Consider the following 23,482-nt stretch of genomic DNA (forward strand, 5'->3'; position numbering starts at 1 on the left):
TGGCCGGGCGTAGGGCAGACCCACTGCTGGCCAAGGCCGAGCCAATTGGTAGCAGAATGTTCTGTGATAATGCCTCTGCGATAACGTATTTAAGAAGGGGAAAAACATGGAAAAAAAAAAAAAGATGATGTGAAGAAGCTGAAGCAGGAGCAGAGAGGGGGATACAAAGTTCTGTTTTTATCTTCTGCCTATAAATAAATACATAAAACAGGTCAGTCATACCAAGGTGTGCTGGTCCTTTTAGGGTAATTCTCACACTGCGACTCCCATGTGGTACAGCAATCACAGTTTCTTCCCCTAGGAAAATTAAAGAACTGTTTTAGAAGTTATCTCGCATCAGGGAATTTGCACATCACATAACTAGACTGCAAACTGTCAAATGTGTCTAAAAATATTTAACAGGTTTCACAATTTTTCTATTAAAATATTCATATGTTATTTTATTAAGTACCATATACCGAGTCTGTTGCTATGCTATGCAACTATTAAGACCTACAAATGGACCCGTAAATTTTTCTTGCTATTGGAAAATTATTTGCTATTAACAAAGGCAACTGAAATGTCAGTAGCGTATTAGGCACATATTTACACTCTGTTGTCCTAGTTTTATTTCCCGATAACTGAACTGACACAAGGAATCTGCTAAGTAGTGCTTCCCCCTTACAGAACTCTGCAGCTGCTCAGGCTCATTTTGCCCACACCTCATTTCCTGCTGCAGGTCACAACTGTAGTAAGTGGCAGGACTTACAGGAAATAAATCATCTACTTAACACTAACCCTTAACCAATTACAGACCAGTTAAGAGCAAATATATATTAGCTTATAGTGTGTATGTTACAACAGGGTGTCTGCATTTCACTTACCATATAAGATCATTTCTTCCAGTAAGAGCCTCAGTTTAAAATTAACTATAAACCAAACCAGCCCTGAATAGGACATGTCAATACAAAACAGCCCTTGGCTGCCTGAATGGCCTTTTCATATACAAATGTACAACACACTTACTTTAGTGCATTTTACAAAGGCAGAAATATATTGCTTTCCATTTCAAATGTAGGAAATCTGTGATTTGCCCAAGCAAACGGAGTTCACAGTCAAATCAATACACCAGAGTCTTTCGTGCCAACAAGAGCAGTGCTCTCAGACAAAGGTATGCACAGTGCACGACACGACATCCGCAGAAGGATGAGAGATGCTTCCAAGCAACAAAATACCAACGTGCTGCCTCCCATTTCCATCACGGCCCAACTGCAGATCATCTCTGAGGCAGGACCTGCAAACATGTGCCCATTGCAGGTCCTTCCCACAGAGATGGCATTAACACCTATCTAGGGACTGGTGCAGAGGAAATTCATTTTTGCAGATTCAAGAAGTAATGCGAGTTGAAGGTCAGTGATACATTGGCTCCAGAATTACTCACACAATATTTATAGGAAAAATATTTGAGTTTAGCTTTAACTAAAAAACAGTTGAAGAATGTTTCTTTCCACTTTAAAACGGACCTTTTTATAGTAGATGCTAAATTATCAGCTTCTGGTTTACATCTCCTTAGCATAAGTATGAAATCCTGCCAAATGTTCAGGATACTTCAAGCAAATACTGCAATTATTTTTTCTGAAATAAACACCTTCTTATGTTACAGTTTTTATATCGCCAATTTCTAGGAAGGTCATTTAAATATAACAATTTATTTTGGATGTAATAAAATATGATCTTTATTAATTTCATACTTGGGTATTCCACCAGAGTGCAAAATACTACAGTAAGAACAATAATACAAGCTAAGGAGCCCTGGAAAAAACATTAACTACTGAACCACTTAATATCTTTTTGCATCTTGGTTTTTCATCAGACGAATTGCTAAAGATAGCCAGAAGGTAGTGGATGTGTATATCTTTAAAGCAAGGAAATAACTACTGAATTCATATGTGCTCTACAGTATTTGACAGAAAGCAGGTTTGAGGGGCCCATCTGGCCCTACGTGGTCAGGAACTGTATCCTGTCTTGACAAGCAACCAGCAGTTACAGCACAAAACCTCAAATAAGAGTCTGATTATGACCAGTTCTGAATACATACAACTGCTGTTTTGAAGTGGAACTAAGGGCACTCTGCGCTGAGCGGACAAGGCCCAGATTTGCAGATGTGCAGAGATGTGTAGGACTCCTCTTGAGAACAACCAGGGTCGTTCCGCTATGCTTCCTGCACCTCCTTACAGCAAGCTCAGCTCGCCTCGGCAGGCCTTGTTGATCCCTTTTCAGGATGCTTCACATTCCTTTAGCAGTACTACAGACATTCCACCCTCACTGAAGCACTTTCTGATATGGTCCGAAAGTCTCATGGGGGTGCTAAATTTGGTGTTTCTCTGCTGCAGAGACAGTATTACCAGCAAGTATTTTATTTACATTAGAGGAGATGACTAAGTTTCACCACAACAGTAATGTTCAACCTCTGCAGCCCCACAGACCTGTCAAGAAACCTGACAGCAGGAGATGTTTGTGACCTGACTGAGATAATTATGACCTAGGGCAATATTTCCATGAGATTAAGTAAATTATAGGAAAAATAAAAGTGAGATTTTTGGAATTCTGAACAGAGATGGAGAATTGGAAGAAAACAGGACAGAGTTGACTTAAGGGACTCCACCTTCTCCTGAGGACAGCTTTTATTTCATATGAAACAGTAGTTACAATTGTCCAGGTCTGGCTCCAAAAGTATGTATTCCAAATGTCTCCAGTTCTCAGTAGAAGGATATAATTTGTATTCTTAAAGGAACACAAGGCCCTGTAAACCCATTTAAAAATGGTTACGTGTACATTTCCCATTAAATCAGTAGGATCTGGATCCGCACTGTTAAAAGCAGTGAACTCTTGTGAAAACATAAGGGGAAATTGCCACCCTGAAATCTATACTTAAAATTTCCAATTATCTTTTTTTTAATTCTCCCCTTAGATGATTTAATTATCTTTGAAAGTTAATCACTGTCTTCGTCTAAAACTGAAAACAAATAAGCCCCAAATGATCTGGATGATGCAGAAACACTAGACCATAAAATCTGATTTTAATCATAAAGCTCACCTTAAAAACTGAGAAACAGGTTAAATATTGCCTCTCTATTATAACACTGTTTCGCTGTAGGGATTCCCAAGGGCCCATGGGTCATCTTTCTCCAGCACCTACTTTAAATGGACTTTCTGCTCTTACCCAGGGACTCTCTCAGCAAACACGTGTGTACACACTACACACAGCGCTTGCCGATTAAGCTCCCGGATTGCTTTTACTTTAGATGGCAAGGTTTGATCCCGTTTCTATGGTGTTAATGTGGATTTAGATTTGGATTTCAATGAGAGCAAGATCAGACTCCCTGCTATGGTAAGACTGGGAGCTAATCCCCAGGATCAAAATAAAGGAGCCACATTCCAGAGCTCAATCCAATTCAGCAGGTTTTATTTATTTTTCCATGTGGGCCATGGTGGACCCATTTACTGTTTCACATATGGGCCAGTTGGGATTTTTCCCTCTCTCCTCTTACAGCAGGGTAGAGGGTTTCTTTTGGGCCTATAAAATGGTTTCTTTCCATGTATTTGCTCAGCACTTATCTGCTGGTCCTCCAGCTCTAGTCGAAGGCCTACGTGCTCTCAAAATACAAAGAACAGTAGTCCAGGAACAACTATCAGCATAAAGGAACTAAAAAGCTCAAAATATTTGGAGTCTTATTCCAGTGTCTCCCCTCATCCACTCTAACATTAGGCATAATTTCAGAAAACGTTGGTGCTGAGGTATGTGCTGACCTGCCTCATGACAAGAATCTGTGCAAAGCCAAATACATACTCTTTAAGAGACACCTGAACTAGAAATATATGTGCTACTCAAAGCAGCAGTTATATATCTTGACCCTAAAAGTCACGTTGCAAAATCTGTATGGGCACATCCTTTCTGTCCTTGAGTCCTTCCCTCCCCAGTCTCTCACCCTCCCACTCTGTACCTCCATCCCTCTGTCCACCAGTCCTGTGACCCAAGCCTACCTCTTCATCTGAGTGCCACTTCTTGGCATTGCTGAGTAAGTATTTTAAGGTGTGCTAACCTGCTTTTGAGACAAACTGTGTGATTTTAGTTACATACACACTTCTTTCTACTTCTGGACATCTCTTCTAAAATTTGTACACACTGAAGAAAGAGTATAAAGACATGCAGTAAGCAGCCCATCAAGAAAATTGATCTTAAGGAAATGCAGTGCGAAATAAAGAATGAAATAGCCAATGTTCTTACACAGGAATTTCTCCAAGACAAGAGGGACCAGAAAAGTAAAGAAGGAGGCTTCATACTACCTATAACAGCCCCAAGTAAACAGATCTGGAGACTGAAATAGTTGGTGCTGAAGACCCAGCATCCACACCATACATACTGCAGGTTCTTCTAGTCTGATCACATGGACTGCATATTTGGTAGCTGCTGTAGAACATTAGGTGCTTTCTGGGTTACCTCTTCTGGTTTAGCTTCATTTAAAAAAAAAAAAAAAAATTATCTAATTTATGCTTTCCAAGACCAGACCATGATGTGAACTGATGAGCAGTATGTTAGGACCGTGATGAAATTTGCTTCAAAAAACATACTCCTTATCCAAACTGAAATGCTAATGTATTGGCATTCTGTCCGTCCCCAGACACAGTTTTCCTGCCAAACCAGTCCCAATTCCCTCTTCTGGCTCTACATATAGTTGATTCTCCCACTTCCTCTCAGAGTGTTTCTAACTCCATCTTCCAGTCCAGATTCTTTATCTAATCTCAATCTTCCTCTCTTCCTCTTTTTCCTCTACCCAATGTATCTGTACATCCATTTTAAGTCCTCCCACTTTCTCAATTCTGTATTTCCGTCACTGTATGAACAGCAATTTTTTTCTGTTCAGCTACTGTCCTCTTGTCTTTCCCTCTCCTCATGTGATCTCATCACCCCCAGTCACAAGTCTGAAGCTCAGGAGAATCAGAAGGTCTCCACAAAATCTCTTGTGTAGTGCCTTAATGTGAGGCAGGAGACACCACAGAGTTCATCCCATGGTACCCATTCTACACTGCAGCAAAGCAGAAAGCAAAAGCAACCTCAATTAGACTTTTAATAGCTTAGTTCTGGAAAAGTAACATGTTAATTTATTCTAAAGAGATTGCACACATATGATCTGTATGTAACAAGCTAAAGCACACTTCAAAGGACAAGTTTTTGGAAATGCCAGCTGTTAAAATACAAGGTGGTTCTACAGAGCCTGAAGGAAAGGTAGTGGTTGGGTTTTTTGGGGTTTGTTTTGTTTTGGTTTGGTTTTTTTTCAAGGCATGTATTAAAATATGTGTTGATGTTTAAAGATATTGCAAAAGACTTGTCCATGACCAGAAGACCACCGCCTGCCAAATTTCAAATCCCTGATCCGTGATCAAGTCCAACAATGAGGGATGTTAAGACATTTTAAAGAAAAGGCTTCAGGAATGTTTTGACAGTAGGAAACAACGTGTTTTTCTCTGCTGTTTCCTTGGAATATGCTGAGCTGTTCTGGCTGAATTTTCTCAAAAACATTCAGCACCTGGCATGGAGAGTTTCTGACCCAACGGTTGAATTTTGGCAAAATATCATTCGTACAAAGTAAGGTATCAGACAACCTTGACAATGGGGGTTACTAGCTCCATGCATATTGATTTCAAAAAGGGAAAAACAAAGCAAGGTAGCAAGTCATCACAGAACTGATCCAGCTGATGATACTGAACAGAGAACCTTGCAGGAGGTTTTGCAAGTGAAATTAGGTTTTTGGTTAAGCATGCCTAGGGATGATGACATACAAACATGTGACAATAAGTGACCAATGGTAAATTACACACGTGCCATAGGAAAGAAAATGCATGGCAAGAAGAAATTCAAACAGTTATAAAGCTATCAACATTGAAACCTTTTGTATGAAGCTTCTAGCAAAAAGTTAAGAAAGGTAAAACTTGCAAGTATCAAACAGTTGGAGAATCAAGTAAGACCAAATTAGGATAAGCCTGTGCCATCAGCTTCACTCCCTGTTAATTTCAGGATCAGCATCTTTTCTTCTTCCTTGGTATCAGAACCAGAACACTTTCCTATCATTTCTTGCCAATAATGGTGCAGAAAGCAGACATTAGGGCCCAATCCTACAATTTTTCCATGCGCACAAAGCGCAGTGGAGTTAATGGGAGTTCCATGCATATAGTACTAGAAACATCAGGCCCCCAATATCTCATTTCCCAATAGGACAGTACATTTTACAACCTATTACACTTTTTGTTTGAATATCATTAGTCAAACCTTTAATCATTTTACCAGAATGTTAGAATCTGGCAGAAGTCTAACTTACTTTGTCTTTCAAAGGCAATTAAGTGTTAGTGGAAAAAAATAAAGAATTTTTGAAATGATAGTTCGTTTCATATTTGCAAAACAGTAAACTTGTTTTCAGTCCTGTTTAGCTTTCAGATCAAAGAAAAGCATTCATTTTATATGGACACATACAAAAAGATATTAAAACAAAGCGAGTCCTTTATGAGAAATCATTTGCTATCAATGTCTAAGTGTCTTATCTTTTTTTTTTTAAATAAGGATCAAGATAACTAGGCACTTTCATTTAAAATCTCTGGCTCTTGCTTTCCTTCCAATTCTTTAATTTGCCTCATTGCACAATAAAAGTTACATCCTGATCACAATCTTACTAGTTCCCTCTTAATTACATGTCTGTCATGTATCGATATTTTAGTTCTCAACACTAGCTCCGAAAGCTTCCAAACAACTATTTGGAAGATATTGTGTCTCCCTTTGCTGATACACTAGCACAAACAAAGTATGGCTTTATTTGCACATTTGATTCACAAAGAGGATGATTATATGGAACTGCTGCCATAGTGTTGAACAATTTGACCCAAAGAAGATTTTGGCACTATCACAATACAAAGAAAATCATCATCAAAAGTTCTGATGTCAGTAGCACATCTACTGTTTTGCTTATGTGAATGGTAATTCGTTCATATAATCTAGCCTAGTGCAGTGCAAGATAAAACCAACACTTGGCATAACTGACATCTTTCCTCAGCATAGTTTTTCTTCATCTTTAAGAACTCTTCAAGAGCCACTGAATTATGATAAAGACAAGTGAGCCACAGGTATTCTTCATAACCTGGTCAAGACAATGGGAGACCTTCCACCAAGTGATGTCAGCTGCAGTCAGCTCTTGCCTGTGCCAGAATACCACAAGTGAAATTAATATTTTGTGTTGCAAAATGGCAGTTTCAAAACCAGATCCCTTTTAGCTTTGTTTTTACTGTACTTACATACAAAGCAGCAATTAAATGTGAATCTTTTTATTTCACTTCATGAACTATCCAACTAGATGTACCAATCCAACAAGTTCAATTTGAGCTGCCTTAAAACTAGCTAGGGCGTCCCTAGGAATCATCCTTCTCCAGGAGAATTTCGGTTTCTGTAAAACTGGAATAGACAATGCAATTTCTTTCTGTTCCAACTGTCCTCCATATCAGAAAGGGGAAGCAATATTTTGTGTATGTACATCCCTATATCTATCTATAGACACACAAAACAAAGACAACTTGGTACTACAAAAAAAATATTATCCAACGTTTACTGCTTCACAAGTGCTTGCTCTGTGCTGACCAGAATTTCCGAGTATTTGATATGACAAAACGAATAAAAAGTAGCCCCTTCATGAAAACTCTTTTTCAGCTCATTGTAAATATTCAAGACATTTGCTCAGCGTTTCACGATGAAAAACTTTATAAATTACTGACCTACATTCTCCTGTCCACGAAAAAGGTCCCTATACAGGCAAGACAAAGGCTGACACTCATAGCCCATCCAGTACATAGAAAACAGCTCTTCGGCTTGTGCAAAATTATTCTGTGACTAAAAGATGCTGCCACAAAAATATTTACTCTTTAATTTAGATTACCTTTGCTACACATATATATTGAATTACAGAAATTACACACCTGCACAGTGTAAGATAGCCTGACATGAAACCTTGCAGATGAATACAAGTAATCACACTGCAAGGTAACAAGCATCGAGATAACACACATTGCACTTCAAGTTACACCCACACTGAAGTACACTGCAAGCAGTGGCATTAAAAAACCCCATGGAAATATCTATACGTACTGGAATAAGAATTAAATACGATTCAATATACAACAGCTCTTTCAAAATGAGGGCACAAGTGAAATCTTTGCAGGCCGAACTAAACAGTGCTAAAATATAAGCAGCTGTCAAAGGCAGGTGCTTCATCCATTTAAAAAAAAAATACCATCTTGCATTAGAACTTTGAGTATTTATCTTTACTCTAAGAGCACCAGGATCAACACCTTTGCATCTTGTGGCACTGCAGGAAGGTAACAAACCCCAAATGCTCCATCTCTATGTGACAAATCCACATTGTGAGTTCAGAAACAGAAAAAATAGATATGAGGCAACTATCTCACATAATAAACATGGGGACACATGCTGTGGAATTATCACAGGGAGCATCATCTGTGAGTGTGGAAAGCTCAAGTGGCAAGCCTCCATATGGCAAACCTTGCCCAGATATCAACATAGCCAGACTCTTAAGACTCCAATAAAGGGTCCAGTTCTGAAACCCCTCCTCTCTTATATTTCCATTACTATGGAGACCTACAGAGTTATTCACAGTAAGATGCTAATTATTTTGAGAAAGAATGGAAAAATTTGAGCCATACACACAAGAAAGAGAAGAAAGTATTATTCCCATCCACCTTGTGCTTTTTGTACCATAGAAGTGGTTAACTTGTCTCTGAAGTTCAACTGTCTTTAGACACTTGAAAAAAAAAAAAAAAAAAAGCAAACTTAAGTTGAAAACCAGGCACTTGCAATCATGGGCCACAATTTCCATAAAGCCATCTATAAGATGTTTCCATGATTTAAAAACATTGCTGCAGCATCACATATATTGCAACATGAGGATACCCTCTAAAATAATATGTGCATCTTGATGGTTATTCCTGATAGAACAAATTGAGTAGCTCTATTAAAAAAAAAAAAGAAAATGCATATCTCAAATTCTTTCCTAGCTATACTCTAATGTGTGGTATCCCTCATGGAATTTCAATAGACTAATCTAGCACAGACTTTAGAATAAGTAGCTTTGGAAAACTGCAAACAAGTATATAGTGAAAAGGTCAATACTCCACAATATGTATGTTAATATACAAGCAGAAAACATTGTCAAGAATAAATTATCATAGGATCAATTTGCAACCTACTTTTTTCTGGTGAGACATGTGCCTTAGCTTGTCCCCTCACAAGCCTGCATGTTGAACCATCTCCTGCACAGATTCCACAGTTGTCTTCCTTGGCATTGCTCCCAAGTTGTCGATCACAGCCTACTGCCTGCCAACATCAACACCACAGTCAGAAGGAGGGCAAAGCTGTAGTAGACATGCTCAGGTTTCTGGAATTTTATTTATTATGTTATCCTTTTGATTTTATGAGCTGGCCTCATTCTTTCAAAGCATATCTTGCTATTTGGGATTTTAAAAGCACACTGTCATTTCCACGAGTTTAATGATGAACCACAACAACTGATATATTAAGCTATTCAAGCATAGGAAATACATGAATCAGTTTCCCACTACTTATGTGAATGAATGCCATTGAGCATTATTCTTTCCAACACAAGGGACAACTATGTTATTTACAATTTGTTTTTCATCACCTGTTTAATTATGTCTGAGAAAGGATTAATGCAATAAAATAACCCAAGTTAAATATTTAAAGGGTGCTCAGCCTTCATCTTAACAGACAGGCAGCTGTGGGCAGTGATCAATCTAGTGTCTTGGCCATTCAGAATTTAACTGGCATTTGTGTAGAACTCCTATTTGCCATTCACATCAACGTCAGTCACATACATTTGCTAAACAAGTTTTGAAAAACTTGGATTATTCAGTTCTCGCCTTTTGATTTATTTCTGAATATGAGACCCGATCTATAAAACTTTCCAACGATTATTATAAAAACACCCAAACTTAAACACTGCCAAAAATTCCAAAGGCAAAGTTTTTGAAAAACTGTCAACTGAAAACTCTCCAAACTACAATGAAAACATTTTTCATGTTTTCCTCCTTCTTCATATCAGTCACAAGAAGCATGGAAGTAAGAATGGCAAGACAAAGAAGAATAGACAACATTGACTAAAAGCACCCTCCTGCTGAAAGGGATATAAATATTTGGTCTCATCTATCTTACTGTTCACCATTTTGTAGAAGAAATGTGCAGGGAGTAGCAAATGCTGAACAATGTGGTAAAAAGCTAATCTACAGCTTCAAGATTTCTCAAGTCAGTCTATTCGTCTCTTACATCCACACATGCCTGAGAAGTGCAGTTAATTTATCACGGACATATATATTTAACCAAACTCCAAACTGACAAACTGATAGAAAGCACTCTGGAAATTCACAGTTAAAAGCAGCAATAGAATTCTGAAATTGGCCAGCACACTTCTCTTCCTATATAAAAATGCTTGGAAGGGGTAGTCTTAGCTGCCAAGATCCGCTGCGTCTGTGCTATGCCAAAACTGACACATGATCCCCTTGGAGAGGTGAGGATCGAGTCTGCACGTAAGAGGCAGGGCTGGGTCTTTCAGTCTGAGTTAACATACACGCAGACACACACCGCACAAATCACGCACATCCGCTGCCAAACACGGAGAAACACAATCTCAAAGTTTCATGTGTGTATAGAAAAGACAGCAAAACAGCCCCACCTCCCACTCCTGCCCTTTTCCCTTGCTTTCCCGATTCCCCACATCTTGCGTTCTCTTAAGAGGAAGGCATTATGGAGGACAGTTTATGATGCTGTGGTTGAGTGACAATGCTGCAACTGAAAGGCATCTTCTTACTGAAGGATTCAGATTTATCATAGAATTCTACATTAATAGCAGGAAATTATTGTATTCCTGCAACGGAAGGAGACCATCCTACGTAGCTCAGCACAAAATTAATTTTAAAAAGAAATATGCAGCTTAACTGAAATGACTTAATGGTAGTGTTAAGTGTCAATAAAACCTTAGTTGTAAAAATGAAACATATTAGCACATGTATATGAAATTAGATGATCTCAGAACAGGTGCTTATTTACTACATGGAAGCTATGCAGGAACACTACACTATAATCTAGGATTGGACTAAAGATTAAAAAGTTTTCACTTGATAGTTTTTAACATTAGGTCTGGGTTCATCACTGACATCCAGAAAATAACAAAAAAGATTGTAAACAAATTATTCTAAACAAGCTTATCTTTCCATGTTATCACCAATTAGCATTGAGAAATTAAGGAAACATCATTTCAGAAACAGAAACTGACTGGACCACTGTGTGAATCAGAAAGCAGATCAAATTTCAAGGGATATAATAATACAGGGCTCAACACATTGGCCTTAGACTTGACAACTCTCAATTCCCAGCACCACAACAGAGTTTCTCTTTGACCTTTGAAAACTTCCTGTGCTTTCTGATTCAAACAAGGATGTTGCAAGAATAAATCTCCTAAAGATTCTGAAACATTCAGATGGTGCAACAATGGAGACCATACCAATAGTTGAGAGGGTCTGTATTTCTCTCAGGTAGACTTTTAAAGTATTTATTGCTCTCCACTGCTTTTCCTGCTCTTATTCACATAAAGATCCTACTACCACATGGACGTAAATTGTTAGAATTACTGCAAGTGTAATCTCTCCCCAGATCTCACAAACACATTTCCATTTTGTAGTGTAATCTCATTTTCCAAATATTAAGGATGCATTTATTCACTCATCAATTAATTCTCAAGGGAAAAATGAAGCTGCACATTGAGATACTCTGTGTGAGAAATTGCTATTTTTATTAGTTTAAGCTGCTGTGTATTTGTAGGTTACAGATCCTGCAAGCCTTTGGTGGGAGGAGGGTGCAGAGCAAACACAGTATTTGCAAAATCAGCCCATTAAAGCCCAACAGGATAATAATAAACATACATACTGAGCTATTACACACAGTCACTATGAAAACAAACTCTCATTGCATATAACAAAAATTATACAACTGTGCAAATACAAGGCACTACTGTGCCCAACATGAAATGTAAGAAAAAAAGACAATCAGCACAGCAGCATACTTTAGAGGACTGTTTCATATATTATTATTGCTTATTTTTTAATAATACACAAATGCCACATAAATAAATCAGGAGTGCTGCAAGGGACTTGGATGTGGGAAAAGCTTTACAGCTCCCCTGCCAGCAAAGGTGGTATGTTCAGCGAGATGCATTCACTCTCTGCAGACTTTCTTCCAACCTTATGTTTATATCAATTGTTATGAATATCAGTATCAAACAATGATACCCTGGAATATAATTTCGAAAATAATTCAAATTAGTATCACAATTTAGGCATTAAATGAGCACAGAATTTCAGATTTTGTTTAACATGAAGTAGTCAAAAACTCTGCAGATTTTAATGTCAAATCTCAAATTTAGATATAAATCAGCAAGTGTTGCTACCCTGGGACCTTAATGAGTGAACACCAGGGTGGGGTATATTTCAAACCTGCGTGTCTAGAGTTAGCCTTTTTATCTTTTTTTTGCAAAACCTTGATAAGAAGCAGGATTTCTCACGCAAGCTGGACAGTCATGGATCTCACCAAAGTAACAGGTAGCTGCAAGGTATAGCTTTGGAAATCAGGCCTCGAACACACGTGGTATTTTGACATCAAACATTATGAATGCAAGGTATTCATATTTTAACCAATAATTATTAGAAAAACAGTGTTTGATGAAATATTCTGAAGAGAGTACATGTGTATTTGCAAGCAAAGCTGCAACAAGGACAAGAAAATGATATACAGCAACGGCCTTCCCCCGCTCACACACCATCTCAGCAAGCCACAGAGGTCTGATGATTTTCACAATTAAGGTGTCTGTTAGGATTAATTTACCCCACATTGCTCACTGTTTACAGAGCAAAGGGATCAGCTGTAAATATTAGAGGCAGATTGGGAAAACATCTGCAGGCTTTTAGGGCATAGTTAGAAATAACAGTATTAGGTGATTTTAACATAGGCTGCATAAATGAAACAAGTGATAACACAAACTGTGTAAAGGAAGGATTGGCTCTGTCAAGTTAAGAAATCTGCAGTCATAAATACCATCATTCAATAAAATGACATAAGAATTGTAATGATTTGGTTTTAAGTGAGCTCCTCAGACAGCAGGGAGAATATTGACCCATATATAACAAAATGAACAATAAGTGGAAATTTAATATAAAAAGGTTATTGAGGAAATGGGCACTCAGTGCATTTAATAAATTGACCATGACAGGGTATCTATGAATTTGGACATGGCAGGATTATTTTCAGAAACGGGTATGTGACCCATGAATATTTTAGGACAGAACATGAATATGTTATTTGGCTGTATTCTTAAAAAAAAAAAAGAAAAACAATAATACTGTTTTGTCACAAGAAGCTAGGATAGAGAGCATCTGATTAAGCAGTGAACAGAAATGCTATTGTGAAAGACAATACTGAAGGGTGTTAAAAATTTTGTAGCATGCTTGGAATAGTTCATGTAAGTTCAGAAAGGCAAAGGAAGAGCAAAAGGTCAGGGTATAAAATACAGTAACAGAGATGAAAGAGAAAAATTGAATTGCTGCTGATATGTTAGAAGTGATTATGGAACATTATAAATACTTTTGCAAATACAAATTCAAAAATCACCCAGAAGCTCCCACAGCTGTTTCTTTAGCTCTTATTCACTTAGTAGGGCTTCAGCTGAGGAATTAAACTTAAACAAAGAAATTAATATAGCATATTAATTTTGATTTGTGAAGGTCAAAGTATAATCTGTTAAATTCATCAATCTTCCTTTTTTAAGGAGATATTTATAATTATCTATCATGAGAAAATGGACAGGATTGCAAGGAGACAGATTTTTAATTAAGACTCCAGTATGGCAAAAAAAAGCAGCACTGTAGTGAAAATCTGGCAAATCCCAAACCCCCTTCAGAGTCTTCTTTTAATAAACAGAAATACAAACATAGACTGGAATTGCCAATGCAGAGCCCAATGGAGGATCAGGATTTGAAATTTCAACTTTTGCTGGTTAGACCATTGCTTTAGACCTTCTTAACTTTGTTATTCCCTCGACTGACCACTCATCTCTGGCTGCAGGCACTCTCCTTAAAAATAGACACAACATCACTTTTTTAATAGAACACATTCCACATTCTAAAAATGTTGTGTGTCAATTATAAAAAAAAATGTTTCTGGGATGCTAATGACTCATGATTATATACTTCAAATAAAGAACCTGAAGATATACCTATGCTCTACAAAAGAAGAATACTTACATGAAACATGAGTAAAACCAGAGGTATGCACATAACAAGCACCATTTAAGTGTTGTCATTATTACCATCAAAAGCATGAAATTATATACAGCAATATATATAATTTTATACAATATTTCTCTTTAAGAAAAGGGTTCCCCCCTTCTACGGTCCTCTGGAGCCAGAGATCCAGGTACAGCCAGAAAAAAACAAACATACTGAGTTCTCCTAATAGAAATGGACACAAAAGAATAAATCACTGCTGTTTTTATTTGTGATAGATACATAAATTCTGTGAAACACTAAGACTGAAGTTGCACAAGTGCCATTCTTTCTCTAACTACTGTGTCGGACTAAGCTCTTTAGCAGACAGACCATTTAAATATTCAATGTATATGTTAAATACTGTATCATTTTCTACTTTGACTAATACATTTTTTATTTATATAGACTCTCATTTATCAGTAATTACATTAAAATGATAAGTTATGTTTTTAGTGTTCTATGTTTACTCAAGGGACTGGCAGTTCAGTGTCAGGGAGTGATGCCCTTTATTAATGTGATTTGGTTTAATAAAACAGAAAGAGAAAATCAATTCAACAACATCTCAACATGACTTAATTACCATCCCTACAGCATTGCTTAGTAAACTCTACAATGCTTGCGGAAATCTAGATGAACCTCCTCTGAGTACATTCACACTTGCGTGCTTTCATCGGCCTGGTCATTTCAAAGGATGCACAATCATGTCTACTCATTAAATAGACTGGCTAGTGGGATTTTTACACAAACGTACAGATGGCATTTAGTGAGACTCAGCCAAAGCAGAAAACTCAGTAAATAATTTAAGGGGAAGTGTCCGATGTACTTAAAATGTGCAAGAAATACTATATTGCTGCTGAGCAAGGAACTGCACTGCAGAATGCACAAATGGAGATGATAATTATGCTTCTTCACAAGAACGTGACAGAGTCATTATACAGGCGATCATTTTCCTCAAGGTCCAAACAGTCTGTAATTATCCCAGTGCATGTTGCCCAGTAGCTTTTGTTTCAAAATTGGCTAGCAATGTTCCTGAATTGGTTGAAACACTGGTTTGTTGAAGGGTGGCAAAGACCACGTGGATTAGGTGCAATTGGGTTTTCACTGCCTATGAAATTTGTCAGGATGTGAAAAATACAGAATAAAAGTAGATCACTACACCGAACAGATCCAATGAAGTGATGCTACTGCCCTGCCACCAGCATGGTAGTACTTGGGTAGTTATAACCAAACTATTTATTTCAGCCTTACAAGAGATCAGAACTAAGATAAAAATGGACAAAAACATCTACATACTTTTAAAGGTTATCAACAATGCACAAAATACAAGATGACCTCAGAATTAATTCTGGCAAAAATGTCTCCTCTAAGTCTTGCAACTTGACTAAGAAAGGATACATGTTTTATTTCAACATTTACTAGTAAAATAAGAAAATAGTGAGAAATCTGTACATTCTCAAGAAAAAAAATCTCTACCGCATTTTATTAGAATCACCCTCAATAGGGAAAATTAAAATCCTCAGGGTCTTGGTCACAGAAAAAGGATTTCTGTTTCTACAAAAACAGACACACTACAAAATCCAAAACTCATAGAAATTCAGGCTGTATTTACTGCAAGTCGCATGTGCTAGCACAACACACAGATGCTATTGCATTAATGTCAGCTTTTTGCTGTATTTTCTCCTGCTCTACTTGCCTTACCACAGAATAACAGTACAGGCAGATGTTAGAAATGTCTGAATCCATACAACAAATAATTAATTTTAAATATGGCTTTGGGAAGTTATGGTAATAAAAACATGAATATAAAACCTGTCATGTGAAAATCATGCTCTGTCTTAGCCAATATTTTCCATGTGTCTTTGCCCTGCTGTAAAACCATGCTGTCATTCAAAGCCCCTCTATTCGTTTACTTTGCAATCTCTGCTCACATCCTTTGCTTTGTGATAACTTCAGCTTGCACTTTATTTCTACACAGATAAAATATGTCCCTGGAGAGAATACAAAGAAAAAACTCCCACTGTCTCTTTCCCATGCTCATCATCTACAAGTAATTGATTCTGACAAGCAGAGGGAGACATACCAGACTATCCCTCCAATTAAGAAAGTAACTTCCTTTTTTTTTCAAAAAAAAATCCCAACCAAACATCAATTTCAAAAGTACTGTGGAATATTAGTTTTCAAGTACCACCTTCAAACTGTGGTTCATCTTCATTGAAGATTTAACTTGGTCTGAGATGAGATTTTGTCCTCACATGGTCCTGTCTCATAACTCTTCAGTTACATCTAAGCTCAGTCTAACAAAGGCGTGATTGCAGCACAGGTTCTTACATCGAGTCAGTGCAGGTCAGTAGCAGCCCAGACAAGCTGACACGGGCTTCAGCATATGTTAATAAACTGAATACAGCCCCTTAGGGACCTTGAGTACGTACTCTGACTAACAGCGAACGTCCTAGCCTGTCACTTCACAGCAAGTCAAGCAGCAATCCCAACTGCCAAGCTGAGTGGCTATGAGAGACAGTGGGAGTAGGAAAATTTCCTCTGCATACAGATTTTCAGTTGGGAAAACAGAAAATAAAGGCAAAGGGTGTCAAAATGCAAGTCTCAAACAGAGCCCCAAAATAAGGCAGAACAATGGACACAGGGAGTCACGCCATGATGTTCAAATTCCCCAGCCATCCATACAGAGGGAAAGAAATTGTATGCTAAAGGGCTCCTAAAAGACTTTCCACATGTTTCTGCAAACATTTTATACCTGAAGGCAAAAAGGGTTCCGCAATTCTGCAAATCCACTTTCATCAAATAAAACAAAGTGTTTCCAAAACATTTAACTCTTACTACAAGATCTGTCACATGCTGGAGCAGCTAAGAGATTATAGGACCACCCAGTATGGGAGCAAGTATTCTTTCCCACAAGGTCTCCATTTTAAAAAATACACATACACACACTCAGAGGATATGACACAAACTCCCATTGGGCTTCTTGTTTGCAAGAATGCTTTTGAAAAAGAAATCAATATATGGAATCAGACTGCTTTGCTGCTCTTCTGGCTGGGTTCAGCCAAGTCTGCCTTGCTGTGTGAAGGTGAATTTAGCAGTGGGGTTTTGAAGACTCCCAAGGCTCTAGGTTCAAGACAATACCCAAATAATGAGTTTTTCTGCTACCACTGCTCACATGCTTTAGGACCCTACTAGGCTGGGAAATAAAATCATATTTGTACAAAGCTCACTAAAACAAAACAAAACTTGGCAGAGAGATTCACTTAGGGAGAAAGAACTATAGATAAGAAACTGGAGATCAGAAATAATCCACTAATTCTCTGACAAGAAAAGATAAACTCAGACAGTAAGAAATCCCTATAGAGAGTATTTCTCCATAAGAAACAGTAGCAGGGAGAATAAGACAAGATCTGAAGAGTCATCAGCTCCTAGCAGCAGTGGGCAGCTGGAAAATAAAAATAAATTCTTCCAAAAGACCTTTTCAGCATCTGACAGTGTCCTGTTACTACCTGCAGTTAAAGGACACCTCTGAGTTGCCAATGACATTACAATGGAACCGCTATACCGAGGTGGACTGTGACATTAAAAATGGTGCAAGTGCAGCCCTTGGAAGGTGGCTACATGATCTGCTGGCTTAAACAGCATCAATAGCCTCTGTCAGGCAAGGAAACAAGTCCACTGATGCTATGGAGGGTGATGCTGGCCGGTTACATGGGATGTGGTAACACATGCTCACAACATCCCCATCCTTCACTGGGACTTCACCAACATTTCCCAGTTGAATTGTAGCTGGAGCTCCCCACTCTCCTCAGTTTTATGACATACGTCACATATATGCATAGTCATGTGAAGATTTTGATACACAGCTCAGAGACAGAAAGTTTTGTTGAACCTACATGAGTAACTCCCATAGTCTCTCTGGATAAGGCCCAGCCTGCCAACTCTGGTGCCTGCACCAATACGTAGGCAGAGTACAGGTCCCAAGCACAGGGATTCCTCCATGCTCCAAAATATACATTACTCTGTGTGTTCACTAATTAATGGTACCCAGGAAAGAATGCTAGGTTCAGCACAAAGGCTGACAGCACAGAGCTACCTCAAAATCAATTCTTCCCATGAATAAGTTGCTTGAAGTTTGAAGACTGAAAATGGAGGAAAAGTCAACGTGGACATTTTTTTCTTATTTTAAAATATTTTTTAAAATTGTAAATTTTCATTTTTTAAAAAAATATTAAGTGGTTTTTTTTTACCTGCTACTCAAGAATTAACTATGCTAACATGTGTGAGAAACTCATCTTTATATCAGCAGTAACACTGGATGGAAAATAAACACTCCTTTCTAAGTATCTGAACACCAAACCTCCTGTGCATCTTAGGTAGTCCTTTAACATGTTTACAGGCAAGATGATGTATCTACAGGAATCCAAAGGGAAAGAACGGAAACCACCTTAAATTAGCACTTTGAAAAAGTAACTCTCAGAATCAAAGGAAACAAGATTCAGAAAAAAATAATAATCTGCTATGATTTTAAGTCTAAAGCATGAGCAAAGCTCATTTTAAAAGTGCAATATTCTTCCAAAAGTTTACAGAAAATGTTTTCAGTGAAAACTCTGACACATGTTTACACTAAGCGTAAGAGCGCTTTGGTGGTGAGTGAGCGAGATACCTACTTGCCTTATCATGACACGTGACAGAAACTAGCACAGCAGAAGCTGATGGCACTCCACTCCACATATGGGATGTGTTCTGATGTCAGCTAAATTTATGCCATACGCTACAAAGCATGGTGTGGCGTCTGCCTTTTTTGGAACACAAACAACTTGCTGACACTAAATGGAAAGTTCACTGCAGGATTTACATCATCTTTGACCTAATTGTGACAGCCTAGGACAGAACTACTCAGCCTGCTCCTTAGGAGTCCAGATTTTTCGGGTGATGCAAGTATTTATTGTCCAAACACATTACTCCATATTAGGAAAATTATCGCTGTAACCATTTCAGGTACTGACATGAGTAACACGCCATTCTGCATTCTGGTAGAAAAAAAAAAAAAGTAGGTCTGCATGAATTAAAAACAAAAAACAAGGAGAGGCAGGGCCCCAAAGCAGGCAGAGTAACTGGGTAAATGTTGCCCACACATGTGTCTAACATGCAGATGTTTTTAAATGTCTCCACCCACATCCAGATGGGCACAGCAGGAACATATTATATGAAAAAAATGTGTTTGGAGTTGTGCAGAGACTAGAAAAAACATCAGAAGTTAAGTGTGAAAATCCTCCCGGCAGTGAAATTTTGACCTGTCCCCATTTAACACAACTGCCCCAGATATTTGCTTTGGTAACAGAAGCACAGCAGCAGCAGACTAAAACATGATCAAATGGTTTGGCTGAGTTAAACCTCAAGCAACCCCAAAATATCTTATTAACTTTCCCAATAAATGTTTCCCTGCACCGCTGCCTTTAGATTTTACTTCCCCTGAAGCCTCAAACCTCCTACCCAGACAGCAGGTTTTGCAGTCTCACGATTTTCTTTGACAGACCGTTATTTAGTTTGATCCTGCGTGCTAAGGGAAGTGCAAAGAATCAGAACTAGAGCTGGACAACAGGAACTCACCAGCTCTGTAAATTCATGTGCTGCCAAGGAGAGAGTTTGAACAAAAATCCAAGAGGCAGAATCAGTGATGCAGCCCCACCTTACCAAGAATAAGAAAACAGATGAAAGTGAAATCACGTTGAGGGGGCAGGAGGGGAAGCTGAGATCCTATAAAACCTGCCAACTTTGAGACAATAAATGAGCAAAACCAGCACCAGTTGGAAAGGGGCTCAGGCAAGCCAGTTTCCTTACACTAACTCTTTGGTGCTCGCAGGCATAAAAGCAAAGATACCCACATCAGCACTATGACATGTTTATTTAGATGAGTTAACTGTAAAAACACTTGCCAAGTTATTTGCAGGCTACGCCAAGTGTATGTCAGAACCCAACAGACTGATCTTATAGCAACAATTGTAGAGAATCACAATTTTGCTGTCTCTCTCTTAACAGCAGTTGACTAAATAACCATATTTTTCCAGGAAAGATTAGATGTCAATTTGTTTTCTTTTCCTGCTTCAACAGGAGCAGCGATAAAGCTCAGTGTTGGTTTCTGAGGAAGTCCCCCACCTCCCATAGCCCCTTTCATGAATAAGCAACCTTTCCACTCTGCCCCTAAAACAGAGCACAAAGAGAAATAGGTTATTCAAGTGACCAGAGACTCATTTTACCTTAATAAAATCATACAACACTAAATTATCAAATATACACTTTAAAAAGGAGGAATTTTTCATTTGTGCAAAAATACCTCAGCATTAGCCAGTGACTTAGAGGAAATGAAGTGAAACAACCTAACAGCTTATGAGGTGAAGTTATAAATTATTTAGATTACATAAATAACAGCACATGACACATCCTAAACGTGGTGGTGTTTTGGGTTTGTTTGTTTTGGGTTTTTTTCCCCACTGAAGATGTTCTCTTGCACTGATAAACACTTTCATGGAATCAGAAGAAAGCATTTAAAAAAATGGAAGAGAGGGGGGGAAAGCAATCAATTCTTATTAACAGTGTGAAAGAGCTCCAGTGTCTGCTTCTGGAATGATTCATTTCTTCCACCACTACCAGGTTTATTTTAAAAATGGATTATTTAAATTTACAAGCATTTAATGTCAGATATATATGAATACTGCAAAATGCTAACAAGAAATATTGAAGGTAGCCCTTTAAAATATGTCTTCCAACTGTTCTTCACACTAGATCCACTCTAGACAAAGTGAATTTTATGCTACATATTAAAGATGGTGGATGTTTGAGGTCACTGCAGAAAACACGGGAAACCCCACAGCACTCTGAGCAGGAGTCTCACAAGCCTCTGAAAAACCCAGAGCTCCATTACATGCAGCATGACGCTTCTGTGCTGCGATGAACACAAACAGCAAAAGCTGCTGTAGACATACCACCTACCAAAGGCTTTGACATCCTGCAGGGTGAAAGCTTGTATTAGAAGAGGAGACACCACTAAGAATACTGCAAAAGAAATGTATTATTTGGCAAGTGCTCCCAGAGTTTATAGAGGTGTAGCCTATTTTAAATGTGCAGGGTAATGAACGCTGTTGGATATCACTGTGAAGAAACTATTGACAAATGTGGTCTCTTGAAGAGGAAAACTGTAAGGAATTCTTCTTCTGTTTCAGAGGCAGCAGATGCATTGTGTGTTGGCACGACTGGTATTGGAACTGAAGTATACATAGAAGTCACATAAAACCCACAGTAAGGACCAGATCATATATTAATGTTGCTGTAATCCGTGCACCAGTCTTCTGCCAAATGTGTCAAATTTTCCCCTATAATGCAGCTATTTTTCTCACTGGGCCACATCCTGCATTTTTGAGTCACACACATTTTAGGCATTCAACAGAGCAACAACCACTTGCAGAGAAAGAAAACTAATTACAATAACATATCCATTCTACATAAAATTGTTCTGTTCATAAAACTTAAGATTGCAATATTTCTTTGCTAATGAGACATGGGCAAAGCTGGCAAGCATCAAGTATTTTAACTCTCAATTTTTACACCGTGTAGTCCATCATAGAATCACAGAACAGTTTGGGTTGGAAGGGCCCTTTAAAGGTCATCCGTCCAATGCCCCTGCAAGGAGCAGGGACATCTCCAACCAGATCAGGTTGCTCAGAGCCTCATCCAACCTGGCCTTGAATGTTTCCAGGGATGGGGCATCCACCACCTCTCTGGGCAACCTGTGCCAGTGTTCTACCACCCTTGTTGTAAAAAATACTACATAACTAAAATAATAACAACAAAAATATCTTGAAATGTAGATTCCCAGTAAAAAGATACTAACAATTAATTCATTCAATCACAACATGTACCCATTCATCCACACAACCAGACAGATATACATACTCGCACCCGCCATTTTGGGCTGGATCCCATAAAACGTCAAATTTTCTCCTTAACAGAGTTTGTGAGATATAAGGTTCAGAGAATGAGTAAAATGAAATGGAAGGCTATGTAATTTCATCACAACCTGCCAGACAGACACACTAAACGTTACAAAGCTATAACTAGCATAACCAGTTTCATTAATTTTCACATGTATAAACAGAAGAGTGAGTGAATGTCATTGACTTTTAATTTATATATATAAATATCAATGGCTAAGGCAGTCAGGAACTTCTGTGTGCAAGAGAAAGGTAAGTTACCTACACCATTGGGAAGTACTTGCAGATGTGTCTAAGGTAAACCGATACATGAAGATGAAAAATAACCAAGAAGTGCTCATTTAATGTGCAAAGCGTCTCACAAGAAACATCCCCATTAGATTTACACCATGAACGTACCTGGCATATTCCACTGATGCACATATCCAAGGATTCAGTATTGCAGCGAGTACCATCTAGTACTTTTGGAGCAAGCTCCACAATCAAGTTCTTTCCCAGAGCTTGACACTTCAGGGCACACGGTGCAGTAGGATCATTATATACAGGGATCCACTCATAAAAATGTCCCTGGTATTTGACGTCATTGTAGGCTGAACACTGTTGTGCTCTAAAGTCACCAACATCTGAAGGGCAGTCCTAAAAACAAACCAAAGGAAATACTTTTTTTAAGAAGGGAATACTTTGCATTTGCAATAGTTATCTGATGAATTACACAGAATCTATTCAGGGAGGCTCAATTCCCAAACTGATCTGCTGTGACAAACATGCCATATTGCAAAGTTTTACTGTCTGTATTAAAATAATTTATGTTGCCTAATCCACTGCTTGCAGTGCAAGTAACAGAATATCATGCATATTCCAGTAATAACAACATAACTGATATGAGAGAATAATTAAAAATCCTACTTTTTATGACACTACGTAGTATATTTAACGTCTAGTTCTCTAATAAGAATTAGCTTCTAAAGGAACCTATATATTTTAAGTGACTATAATGAGACGTCTGACATTTAATATTTGTCTTTTCAATAGCTTTTTCCACTTAAGGATTTCTGAGCGCTCTGCAGTCA

The 23,482-nt window shown here is 38.1% G+C and overlaps 1 protein-coding gene across 2 annotated transcripts in view; it reads right to left on the minus strand.

Annotated features, from left to right (window-relative positions):
* Window positions 1-23,482, minus strand: part of ADAMTSL3 (ADAMTS like 3) — a 188,220-nt gene that overhangs the window by 68,612 nt on the left and 96,126 nt on the right. For both annotated transcript variants that reach the window (XM_086757497.1, XM_086757498.1), the window contains exons 6-8: window positions 22,812-23,048; window positions 9,283-9,409; window positions 223-297 (exon numbers count right to left, since the gene is read on the minus strand). In XM_086757497.1, coding sequence (XP_086613623.1) covers window positions 223-297; window positions 9,283-9,409; window positions 22,812-23,048 — 439 coding nt within the window. The remainder of the gene's footprint in view (window positions 1-222; window positions 298-9,282; window positions 9,410-22,811; window positions 23,049-23,482) is intronic.

Source organism: Chlamydotis macqueenii, chromosome 12 (assembly GCF_036417535.1).
Source record: "Chlamydotis macqueenii isolate bChlMac1 chromosome 12, bChlMac1.mat, whole genome shotgun sequence".
Classification (NCBI taxonomy): Eukaryota; Metazoa; Chordata; class Aves; order Otidiformes; family Otididae; genus Chlamydotis; species Chlamydotis macqueenii.